Source organism: Hydra vulgaris, chromosome 10 (genome assembly GCF_038396675.1).
Source record: "Hydra vulgaris chromosome 10, alternate assembly HydraT2T_AEP".
Classification (NCBI taxonomy): domain Eukaryota; kingdom Metazoa; phylum Cnidaria; class Hydrozoa; order Anthoathecata; family Hydridae; genus Hydra; species Hydra vulgaris.
Window position 1 is genome coordinate 44057460 of NC_088929.1, and position 14137 is coordinate 44071596.

The 14137-nt window shown below is 27.7% G+C and overlaps 1 protein-coding gene across 1 annotated transcript; it reads left to right on the plus strand.

Annotated features, from left to right (window-relative positions):
• Nucleotides 1-787: 787 nt before the first annotated feature.
• LOC136086378 (zinc finger MYM-type protein 5-like) lies at nt 788-1744 on the plus strand. The gene has a single exon (XM_065808674.1). It carries the CDS (start codon nt 788-790, stop codon nt 1742-1744), a length of 957 nt encoding a protein of 318 aa, XP_065664746.1.
• The last annotated feature ends 12393 nt before the right edge of the window (nt 1745-14137 follow it).

Sequence of the window (14137 nt, forward strand, 5' to 3'; positions counted from 1 at the left end):
ATAAGTGCAGTGCCGTAACTAGGCAGGTGCAACAGGTGCATTTGCACAGGGCCCGTAGATTAGGCGGCCGTGAAATGGAACTTTAAACTGACGAAAAGTTATTTGTTCTATTAATAAATACTTCTATTAATTTTTTTTTTGATTTTTTAAAATTTTTTTTTCCTATTAAGTAGCACTGTATTGTATTTCAATACAGTGCTACTTAATTCTATACTGCAATTTAAAATTTCTATATTCATTTCCAATTCCAAATTGTAATATTTTGGCGCGAATTCAATCAACGATATCTGGTGGGCAATAGAATAAAACGTATTGTGTGTGTAGTAATGTGGTGAATTTAAAAAATGTGTGAAGCAATTTTCATTTTTAATCAAAGCGACATAAAAAAACTTATTGTCATAATTAATGACACATTATTAATGACACATTATTACAGTTTATAATTTCCGATTAGAATTTAAAATATACTCGTTTATAAAAACATTGTAAGTTTGTTTTATTTAAATATAGATTGGTTAAAAATAGCTATAAAAAAACTAATTATTAAACCACATCAAGCCAATTATTCTATTAATTACATTAAACAAAATCATCAGGTAAACTTTCTAAAATAATAAAAACTTAATAAAACACTTGAATCGTAAGATAGCGTTGGCAAGCACATATTTCAATTTACCGATAAATTTTTTTTTACAATTTTTTATTTTCGATATATCTGGTAATCTAGTAGCTCCAGAGATAAATCATAAATTTATATTTAATATTATTATTATTATCTAGTCAAACAATGTCAAAACAATTATCGGGCGCTCAAAAAAGAAAAATTAACAAGCAAAAACAAGAAGAATGCAAATCAATGTCGCAGCAATTTACTAAATGGCTTAAAAAAAATCCACAAATTGAAGAAACTAATATATCTAGACTTAGTTCTGATTTACAAGATGAAGATGCTGTGCTACAATTGCAACCTATAAGTTTAATTGATCATAATGATATTATTACAAATGTCGAAAATAAAAATGTCGAAAGTACAAATGTCGAAAATACATGTACTACTAATGTTGAAATTGAAAATATTGTTATAAATTTGCCATCTATTACACCAAACGTCAATATTATTCCACAAGAAATAATGCTAAATTACAACGACCCAAATTATTGGCCTGCTATTTCAAATAATGTAATATATTCCCTTGTCAAGCATGGTCCAGAACAAGCCAATAATGTAAACGTTAATACCATTATATCAGCAGACAATACAGGGCGAAAATTTACAAAGGATTGGTTTTATGTGAAACATATTAATGGAGAAATGGTTATAAGAAAATGGCTGTTATATTCTATTAATCAAAACGCAATATTTTGTTTCCCTTGTATTCTTTTTGGCCACAAATCTCATAATATTACAGACCCTCATAAAGGATTCCGTGATTGGCGACATCTTCATCCTGTTATTCCACAACATGAAAATTCATCTGATCACAGAAACAATTATGTAAAATGGAAAGTGATGGAAACAAATATAAGATCAGGGAACACACTCGATGATTATTTAATTAATTCAATTAATGAAGAAAAAATGGTATGGCGTGAAATATTAAAAATCGTTGTAGATGCTATTCTATTCTGCGCCAAAAATAATATTGCTCTTAGAGGTTCAAATGAAAAAATTGGAGATCCAAATTGTGGAATTTTTTTAAATTTGATAGAATTTTCAAAATTTGAGCTTTTCAAATTGAATTGAAAAAGAATTTTCAAATTATGAGGCAACAGATAAAAGAAGTAATATGACTCCAGAACATTTGTTCAAAATGCAAATTTACAAGATTTTTGATACTTTATTGTCTCAACTAGATTGGCGTTATGAGCAACTGCGAACTATCTGCAATGATTTTTCCTTTGGAATCGACCAGCGTTTTTTTAGCAATTAAGTATAGCAAAGATTTAAATATGTATCAGTTCACCTGTGAGATACAAAGCTTTAAATTTGAAGCATCGACAATAATACCTAATATTAAAACTGCAACTCCACTAGATATTTTGCAAGCACTTCATGACTTTGGCTTAATTGAGTCTTATCCGAATATTAATATTGCTATCCGGATATTTCTCACTCTTCCAGTTACTACTGCGTCGTGTGAGAGAAGTTTTAGTAAATTGAAATTGATTAAAAATTATTTAAGATCTACTATAGGACAAGAAAGATTATCTAATCTTTCAATAATATCTATTGAATATAACATTGTTAAAGATATTAATTATGACAACGTTATAAATGAATTTGCGCAAATGAAAGCGAGAAAAGTGCAATTTTAATAAAGAAATTTTTAAAAATAATAAATTAAAATATATTTTTTATTTACAATTTTTCCAAAAAAAATTTAGGCTTAGGGGGCCGAAAAATGAAATTTTGCACAGGGCACTAGAAAAGCTAGTTACGGCGCTGTATAAGTGTTTGTATGCAAATCGTGGAATGACGGACTGGTGGCAAACTTTGTCTTGTTAGGGCACATGAAAATATTAAAATTCTTAAAAACTGTGTAAATTGACATATGCTCTAAATGCAAAATATATACTAAATTTAAGTGCAAACATATTTATAGTCTATTGTTTACAAATGAAGGAACGGAATATTAAAAACTTTTTTTGACTGAAAGTTAGGATTAGAACGATTTGAAAATAAATATATCAGAAAAACAGGGTTAGCTTTTTGCGTTCGTCTACATGAATCTTTTTCTTCACTTTCACCTGAGAATAATCAAGAAGACTATGGTGATTTTTTAAAAAAATCATTATTACTGTCTACATATGACGTCATTGTAAAATTGAATTTTTTCAAGAATATTTAATGAAAAACAACTAGAGGTTGATGCAGTTTCATTTCATTAGTTTTAAAATCTACTAACAATCAGAAAATTTTAGCTGATGGAAAGTTAACTCAAGAAGTAGCATTTTGTTAGATATACAAAAACCGTTAGTTTTACTTTTAAAATTGACACTACGCAAAAAATAACACATAATGATCAGTTGTTGTCCGATAAGTAAAGAGAAATATTTATGAACGTATAATACCTGTTTTCTAAATGGAAAGTAAATAAACATTTAATTATTACCTCAATTGTAAAAAATAATATAGATATTGAAGCTGTACGGATAATTGAAGAGGCGGAGCAGCAAGCATGAGTGAACAGTATAAAAACCTCACCAGTTTTCTAAGTAAAGAATCAAACTCACGTTTGGTATGATGCCTACGTATTAAATTTGATTTTTAATGACGGTACTAGTTTTGGCATTGAAGGTCTTTTATTCAATTGCTCATCTCGTGTGCCATACTTCTGAGAGAATCATACTACCGTATAGGCCTTTTGTAAAACACTTAAGAAGAAACAAGTTATCAAAGACTTAACGTTTTACAAAAAAGATGGATAGCAAAGCAGTACGAGTTGTAATAACAACCAAATATCTTTTTTGGGAATTTTGAAAACAAAATTAACTTACATAAAAAGACATTAATTATACCAATGGAGTTTGAAATTATTCTAACAGAAATTATACTAAATGAAATTATACTAATGGAGTTGTTTCTGAAACTTGAAATTATACTAATGGAGTTGTTTCTGAAACTTGAAATTATACTAACAGCACATATTTATTTAAAAAAAATTTTAATTTACTTGACCTTATATAAATATCCAAAACCCAGTAATCTAAATTACTTAATAGCAGTTTAACGCAATAACTTCCATATTATACTCTTTATGTTTTCGCGATATTTTAGTAATTTTATCAAAACATTTTAAATTATTTGCCAAACGTGTAAATGCACTATTTGGAGAGGAAAAATGTAATAGTATTTGTAGAATATGTCAGAAGAGAGGGCCATAAGACGGAAGAGAATGCCCAAAAATTTAAGCAAAGATCATTTAATTTTTAGAATTCTTGTATAAGTTGTAATTAATTACAAGTTGATTTTCGATTACAGTTGTAATTCGATTACAAGTTATAATTCAATTACAAGTTGTAATTCGATTACAAGTTGTAATTCGATCGAAAAATATAAAACAACCAAGTTTAACGTAATTATAGATTTGACAATAAGTTCTATAGAAAACCGTTTTAAAAACCATGAAGTATTATATGTTGATATGGCAATATTAGACCCTAAATGTTTTGGCGACAATATATGTCAGTTTTATAAACAACAGAATATGCAGTATTAAATTCTTTATGTTTTGGTGTGAATTCAGTAATGTATTAGAAAATTAAAAATTATTTGTTATATATTTTCGTATATACTTTCAATATATACGACAATGCGTAACAGTTTAAAAGAGCTCAGTACACCGTAAAAATGTAACACCAAATTTTCTAATAAAACTAATATGTCACAAAGCCCGAATTAACACGCGATATTTAAAGCTAAAATGGTCACGCGACTTTTAGATATTAGGTGTGGCGTGACATTTATAATTAAAATAGTCTCGCATCTTTTAGATATTAGGTGTGGCGTGATATTTATAATTAAATTAGGCACGCGGCTATTTTGAATTGAGCATGGCGTGACATTTAGACTTTTTATTTGTTACGGGACATTTAAATCACTATCGTGTCGCATGTCTCAAAGCCCAATTTTTCGCGCCACAATTTAAGAAATTAAATGAGGCGTATAAATCGGGCTTGGTAACATGCGACACGATAACGGTTTAGATGTCCCGTGACAATTAAAACGTTTAAATATCACGCTTAAATAAAATAAATAAAAAAAAACTTAAATAAAATAAAACACTTAAATAAAATACTTAATACTAAAGTAAACATAATACTTAAATAAGATAAATAAAAAGAAATAATAAAAATTATATATTTTTTATTTAAAAAAAAAATTATCAAATATAAATAAAAAAGTATAAATAATGAATTTTGAAGTGATTTGTCTCCACGATGAGTTTAATAGTTTTAAAATGTCAATATATCACAACACTTTTCGCAAGACTTCGCATTTTTTAGCCAAAGATAATCATATATAGTAAGTGAAAGCCCAAGATAAGAGGCTATGCAACTATCACATGCTTTGTTGTAATATTTTATAGTATTATATATTTTATAGTATATTTTATATATATTTTATTATATATATATATATATTAACTTAATTTGTTAATTTATACAATTTTAAATAAATAAACTTATATCTCCAACAAATATCCCTGAAATTTCATCTCTAATATCTAAATTGAATCGAAAAAAATCATTAGGTACAAACAGCATTCCTGCAAACATTCTTATAAATTTTAACTAGGAGTTTTCAAATATTCTTTCTACATTATTCAACACCTTATTCATAAATGGAATATTTCCTGATATTTTGAAATAATGTTGCGTTATTCCAATATATAATATTGGATCTAAACTTTCATGCACTAACTACAGACCTATTTCTCTTTTATCTAACATTAGTAAGCTTGTTGAAAAACTTATGTATTCTGGAGTTTACTCTATTTTTAACTCATTTAATTGTTTAAATGATTTTTAATTTGGTTTTTGATCGAAGCATTCTACTTGCCATGCATTAACAAGTATCAAGACAAGTATAACAGAAAAATCAGAGAAGTTCTTGATACTGATTATTTCGTTTGTGGTGTTTTTATCGATTTACAAAAAGCTTTTGATATTGTTGACCATAGTATTTTGATTTCTAAATTAGAACGTTATGGAATTCGCGGTATTGTTAATGACTGGTTACGATCTTATCGTTCAGATCGAAAACAATTTTTAAGTATTAATGGTTTTAATTCTAGCAATAAATCAGTTTTGTGTGGTGTTTCTTAAGATTCTGTTCTTGGTCCCTTTTTATTTTTAATCTACGTTTACAGCCTAACGAAATCTGTTCACTTCTAGTCAGTTAATCTGTTTGCTGACGATACAAATCCCTTGCATACCAACAAATCGTATCATTCTTTATGTAAAAATGCAAATTTGGATTTAAAAGGTATAGTTCACTGGTTAAATGCTAACTTAATATGTCTTAACACCGAAAAAACTATAGTAATCTTTTTTTCATCTCCGAGAAAAGACTATATCTTTAAAAGTGTTGAAATTAAAATCAAAATTATTAATAAACGTCTATGTTCTTCAAAAGTTATTAAATATCTTGCTGTGTCAATTGACTGCAGTCTTTCATGGAATTTTCACATTGATGAACTAAGCAAGAAACTCTCGAGAAAAGGGTATGTTTCAATAATTCGTCATTATGTCGATAAAGCTACACTTAAGAATATTTACTATGCATTATTCTCATCTTATATATTGTTATCAAGTTTGGGGTCAAGTTGGAAACTATCGCATTAACAAGTTGCTACCGTCTCAGCGTCAATCCATTTGGTTAATAAACTTCCAACCAATTAAATCAGATACATCGGAGTCCTTCAAAAAACTTAACATTCCAACATTTCCAGCGCTAGTAAAGTAAGTATTTTGAATGAGTCCAAAAACTTTATCTTAAAATACCTTTTCTCCATCTTAAACAAAATTAATTTAAAAAAAGAAGAATAATTTCTAAAAGAAGAAAAAATTTTCTTCTTACTTTTAGATTTTATTCTTACTATTAAAATATTCTTTTCATTTTCTTTTCGTAATTACTACAATTATAATCAGTACTTTTTGTTTGTTTATTTTTTTTATTGTTGTTATTATTATAACCTGCAAATTATTATTCCTACAAGTTTATTTTTATTGTAAGTTCTTTGTGTTTTAATCTACGTGTTTATTATTATTGTAAGTTCTGTGTTTTTTAATCTACGTGCTTACATTGCATGTGTTTCAATGTATGTCTTTGAGCTTATTATAACTTATATTATATTTAAAAATTGGTGTCATTTCTTTGATCAGATTTCTGTATGAGTGACGCCATCCTAATAAATCATTAATTTATTATTATAAATAATTTTATTCTTATAACTACCATTATAATATTTATTATTATTATTATTATTATTATAAAATTATTATAGTAAAAATTGTAAACATACTATCACTATAATTTTTATTAATTTAGTTATCTTATATTATAAAACTACATTATTGTTGTTGTTGTTATTATTACTATTACTATATTACTTTAGGTTGGTTAAAAGCGTAGATACTTTCAAGGAAGTGGAGGGTACTCAAAATGGTTATAGCAAAATGGGGGGGGGGGGGGGAATGGGTGGGGGGGTGGGGGGTGAGGTCGAAACAAAAGCGTATGTATTTATGGACGATCTTTTATTCCAACTTTAAGGTGACATGCTTATATTACACTCATCTTATAATTACTTCTTTGAGCATATTCTTCTGAAACTGAAATTATCACACCCCAGGGTTAAAAATAATATTGTTATCGACTTTGACTAAATCGTCTAAAAGTTGACAAGTCAAAAGTTGAAATTAGTCGACTTTGAAAAATCAAAAAGCCAATTTTTCAAAGTTGACTTTTCAAAGCTAATTGACTATCGATTTCCTACTAATCGACTAAAAGTCAATTTACTCAAATTATAGTCTCAAAATCCTTATATCTTTTTAATCGATTTGATCTTTTCAATCTTTAATTTTTATTTATTCATTTAATAACAATAACCTGTATAGTGCATTTTACTAGTCGCGTAGGAGCAGTGGAGGAACTTCAAAGTTTTTAAAATTTTGGGGCTCCCTACAAAATATTATAAAGGTCACAAAAAGAAAAAAAAAATTTTTATCTAAATATGTTGCACAACTGAAATCAAATAAATAAATTACAATATTTCTAAAATTGTAAATATATTAATGCGAAAGATGTGATCTTCTTTATATAAATGATGATAACTCGGTAGTTCATCAAAAAGTTTTTTAAAAACCTTTTGTCTCTTCCAAGAAAAAGTTAAATTTATATCCCATCAGGCTGCCATTTGAATAGCTTTTTCTTTTGCTGAATAATATATATTTCGAATTTGTTTTAAATATTTGCTTGCAGTTTGTAATGATTTGGTCGCATTCTTGAGATCTAAATTTTTTGTTGGTTACAATTTTGGTGGTAAATTTACTCCACTCAAAATCTTTGAATATATAACGCATAGAAATACAAATTCATTAAACTCATTATTTTCTGAGGCAGACACTTCTTTGTGCTCTTTATTCTGGAACACTTATTCGCATATATCTTTATTCTGACTTCTTAAGGATAATTCAGCGCTTTCGTTATATCCACCAAGCGAGGCTTAAATTTCAAAATTGAAGTGTTCCTTCCCGTCTAGCGAGTTGGATTTTTAAGTGTAATCTGAGATACACCAGTAATTTGTGATAATAGGTCCCAACTTTCAACACTATTTATCTATTTATTTATCTAGAGTTGCAAAAATTATCGAAACTTCGTTTTAACTTTTCACAGGGTCATTTATAACTAGATTTAAGTTATGAGCTGCACAATATATGTATATAGCTTTAGTTTCATCTTGTTTAAGAAGAGACTGAACACCATTGTAAGCCCCGCGTATAATACTTGATTCATCGTAACCTTGTCCTCTATATTTAATTAATGTTATATTATTCTTTTCAAGCAGATTTAGTGATTCTTTATATACACACTAAAAAAAAGTTAGAAATTTCTTTTTTAGGGTAGGATATGTGATATATAGTAAGGTATGATTTCCTACCTTTTAAGATAGAAAGCTATACCTATAAGTTAAAAAATTGTGTGTAAAATCATTATTTTTATTATAACTTTCTCCCTTGAAAGATAGAAAAATATACATTATTAAGGGTATATTATATATCTTACCCTAAGGTAGAAATTCCTACATTTTTTATTTTACGTGTATTTAACGAACTGTTTGGTTGTGTACTTCCGTAAAATCCAACAAAACTTCCCTAATTTCAATTAGTGTTAGTTCCTCTTTTCATCTTTTATTATTTCTACATATATAAATACTTGACTTAGTTGGTTTTTTTTTCTATGTCCGTGATGATGGTATATGTCTTGCGTGGTAACCGTACTAAAAGTGTAGCAAGACAATGAATAATTTTATTCTAGATTTGATGGGTTAAGTATTTATTAGTTCCGTGGTGCATGTTCAAGACTTGTTTCATAACAGTCTCATATTTTTATAGAAGATAGACTTGGTTTAAAAAATAACCATTATACTCTTCCTCAAATTATTAGCAAAAACCACGAAAAGCAATTTTCAGAAAACAATTTTTAGAAAGCACTTATGTTATATTAACAAATCACTCTAACACTTATACCCAATATTTAATTCAGATTGAATTTTCCCTACTAAGCTTTTATCAATTGTTTCATTTTGCTTCCATTTATTATATATACAACACGATTGCGTTTGATGCAAACTTTTTTGTGTTCTTTTAATTTTTTTTTTGAAAGGCCTTGCCAGTCTTTAACTGTTTGCCAGTTACAAAACTCCTCTGTTTTCAAGTTACAAAACTCCTCTGTAATCTTTTCGGAAAATTTTTAGCCCCCTACAGCTCAGGGCCATCCCTACCTACCCCAACCCACACCAACCCACCCATTCCCTCTTCCCCTTCCCGCGTTGCGGAGTTTTGCGGTATGGTAGTTCCACCTCTTCGTAGGAAGGTCAAAAAAATTGGAGGGGCGAAAACAGAAAGTAAGAGAGGGGATGGGGTAAACCCAGGAAAAAAAGTTTTATAGAATTTTTATAAACTTTTGGAACATATGGTCTATAGAAATTCTATAGAATTCTAAAATTTTTTTATAGAATCTCTGTTAATTTCTATAGAAATTCCAATAGAACTTTTTTTTCTACTTTTTATTTTACAGAAAAGTTTTATAGCAATTTCTATAGAAATTAATAGACATTCTGTAGAAATTTTATAGAATTCTATAGAATTTCTATAAACCATATGTTTTAAAAGTTTATAGAAATTCTATAGAACTTTTTTTCATGGGAAGGCAGCTAGAATCAAATTTTAAATAGAGTTGGGAGGGGGGGGGGGACCTACCACTTTTACATTCTACCTAGCTTTTTGTCTATCTTAAAGTTTTATTTAGTTTAAAGCATGTTAGCAATATTTATGCATAATTAATCTTTTGGTTATATATTTCATTAAATTTTTTTGTTTATGTTTTTGTTTACTATATGCTTGTGATTTTCACATACTTTCATACAGGGCCATTCCAAGCTGAGTCGGGGCCATTGGTAAAGTTAAATTATGAAACTGCAAAATCTATATGTCATCAACGGAAAATTTTAAATATTTGAAAGTCTAAACAATCATCTAAACAATCACATTGTAAATATGATTGTATAGACTTTTAAATATTTAACAAGTATTTAAGTATTAAATGATTGGGGCTTGGGAATAAATTATCTCGTCGTCGTAGTGGCCCTGCTCTCATATTATTTTAATCCATTAATATTTAAATGATGCAAAGTTAAAAAATAAAAAGCGGATAAAAATTACTTTATTATTTTTATTCAAAATTATTTCAAAAACGAATTTATTCCCATATTTCGACTAATTCGACTTTTAGTCGACTTGATCGATTTCAAAAATCTATTATTAAATTTTCAGATATTTCCAATTCAAGATGGGAAATACCAAGTTTTTGAAATGGAGCTATTGTTTTTGCTTTTCTGCCTGTTGGACATATATAAACTTTAAATTTGCAGCTAGTATTATAAAATTATTGATGTATTTTGAAATAAAAAGCGCATAATAACCATATAAAGCATATGCTATGTTGTTTAACTCAAATAAATGTAATGTAATTTCAAAGGTATAAATAGTTTAAATTGATGAAATGATTTATTATTTGCTTTATATATGTAAGTAGGACCTAATCCCATTGAGCGCGATTCCAAGGGTTTGTCACACACCCTTGAAATTGGGGGAAACCCCCATAAAGATAGTCATAATTTACTTGTTGTCAACTATTTCAGAAATATAGTAGGCATTTTACTCATTCCAGTGGGTAGATTTTAGGTTTTGAGGACCTTTTCTTATTTAAAATTTTTAGAAGGTAATCGGCAATTTTTAAGGATTCATCCCCCTCCCTTCCCTTTTAAATTACCCTTGAATTTGGTACCGTTTGACCAGTATGGGCCCCCGAACTAAAAATTCCACAAATCATAAACTATACTTATGGGACTAACAAGTATATTTTCGTGACTAAAATCCCTTTAAAACTTCCAAAACTTTATATTGGCAGTCAATTTATAAAAAGAGAACAATCACTAAAATTTTTAGGAGTACTCCTTGACGAAAACGTTACTTGGACAAATCATATACATTATTTTGAAAGTAAAATCTCAAGAAATATTGGCCTAATTTATAAAGCAAGGCCATTTTTAAATGAAACTGGTTTAAAATTGTTATATTTCTCCTTTGTTCACAGTTATCTGAATTACCCAAACATTGCTTGGTGTAGCACAAATCAAAACAAAATTAAAAAACTTTATAATAAACAAAAACATGCAATGAGAATAATATCTAATGTAGGCCGTTTTACTCACTCCAAAGAACTATTTATAAAGCTGAATATATTCAATGTCTACCAAATAAATATTTTTCATCTTTTAATTTTTATGTATAAAGTTAATAAAAGAACAACACTAAACATTTTTAATTCGTTATTCAAAATAAATAAACATAGATACTTAACCAGATACTCAAACAACACCTATATTCAGCCCAAATGTTTTTATGCCGCAACTGAGTTTTCATTATCCATTAGAGAACCAAAAGTATGGAATAAAATCCTATCTAATAAACTTAAAACTCTTGAAACTCTTGACGAATTTAAAGTAAAATTGAAGCAAATGCTCCTAGTTAGTGATGGAGTGCTTGACTTTTTCGGGTGACACAGATAAGTTTTTTCGATTTAGTTTAAAGTTTATCTTTGTCAACCCTTTTATGGTTTTGGTTAAAGCGTGCTTAAATACATATAAATATATATTTATATGTATTTAAGCAAGCATATATTTATATGTATTAAGCCACCAACTCTTAGACATTATAATGGTTACCAGTTTCGTCAAGCATTTCTCTGTCATTATAATGCAGTTTATCGTCATAAATTGGTTTGACAGTAAGTAATAAGTGACCCGAATTTAAAATTGAAGCATGATTAGTACACATATTCCACTGCCTACATAAAAAAATATTTCATATAAAAATTAAAACTATATACAAATTTGTCATTAATAAATAAATGACAATGACAAAGCAAAAAAAAGACGACGGTCTTATTATCTAGCCTCATTAATTTCGTTTATATTTTACAACCAATGTTAATTAAATTATCAAACAAATATAACATAACTAAGATAATAAAACATTCAAATAATGCTACGTTTGCTATTTACAAAGTTTAACAATTTCATTATTGTAAATGAGGTTTCATGTGAGGGAGGACTGGTAAGTTATTAAAAACAATATTTAAGGAGTCCTCCTTTGATAACTAGTAACCAACTCGAGTATTGTAGTCGAAAGAAAGCTTTAACTACAATACTCGAATTGTTTATTAAAAATACTAATGTACGGAGTTTTAATCTAACTACATAATGTTGTGTTAATGAATTAAGTTTTTACCAGTAATTCTAAAATTAAATCTTTTTTTGATCAAATAATAAATGTAAACAATATTTTGGTAAGCTCTATTTGCCTTAATATAAATAATGAAAATGGATAAAAAATTTCTTCAAAAAAAGTTCTTTTATCAAGATTTATTACAGCTTTTGGTTGTATTTATTTAAGAGTTGAAATGTCAAATAGTTTTTAATTTTATTTTTTTACTTAATTTTATCTTTTATACAGAATGCAGATGTTGGGTAATCTTTTTATTCCATTATTTTCATCTTTTCTTTTCAATTTTAGAACTTAAAAAAAATAATTTTTCTATACTTGTGAGCCTATTTTCCTTTTGTGTACTTCATTTAATATATCAACTTTATTGAAATCAATGATGTTAGGGTTCGTTGAATTTTTTTTTTTGACCAATAGGAATGCCAAAATTGTTAACTCAATTGAAATCAGGAAAATGATATTGGATAATTTTCAAACAGAGTAAAAAATAAATAGCATTACGAGAAAATCTTACTTAGATCACACCAATGATAATCACACAATGATTAAAAGTAACAATTTTGTATCATATTTATGATACAAACTAAAAACACTAAAAAATAAAAATAAGATAAACACTAAAAAAAGAGGTAGAAATTTCTACCTAAAGTAGGACATGTGATATACCCTTAGTAAGTAGTTTTCTACTTTTTAAGGTAGAAAATTAAATCTTTAAGGTAGAAAATTTTGTATGACAAATAAATATTTTCAATATAATTTTCTACCTTTTACGGTAGAAAATTATACCTTACTAAGGGTATAATCACATATCCTACCCTAAGATGATTAATTTAATGAAAATTTTAATATGTGCAATGATATACACATTAAAATTTTTTTAATGTGTGTATATCATTGCATCGATATATTCGGTATATTCACTTTTATATTGCATCAAACTTACTCTTAAAACATGTTGTTCTTTAAACAGCATTTTTTTAGATTCAAAGTGACGGCTTGTGCGAATCTTTAAATAAGCTGACTTTGATTGACGAACGCCAAACAAAGTATTGGTATTTTTGCAGTTTTTTCTTCAATAATTTTTAACCGTTGTCTTCAACTTCCTGTGGGATTTTCAAAGTTTTTTTTTTTTTGTATCTGCAGAAGATAACTTTTCTGCCAATTTGGTTGCGGCGATTTTACGTTGGGTAACGAGACTTATTTTAGTGAGTAACGTTACGTAACGGACTTTAGAGGGTGTCCTAAACCTTTTTAAAATGGCTGTCGTAAAAGAAATCAAAGACGTTTTGATGTTTTTCAAGACCAATTTACATGTTTCATTCATGTATGGAAGTGAGTTTTGAGCAAAAGGAATATTAACTTTTGGCAAAGACAGAGCAGCAACGTTTGAGTTTTTGGAATATAAAATACTATTTCGGGTTTGAGAGTCAGTTGTGAAAATGTTGGTTATATTGCTAAGTGGTGAGTGTGGCTTTTTTGGGCGATGAGTCACTTAATTTGGAAAAGTAATATTTGTTTTATTTTTTATCTTTTTTATATAAACTACAACTACAAGCGTGTGTTCTTT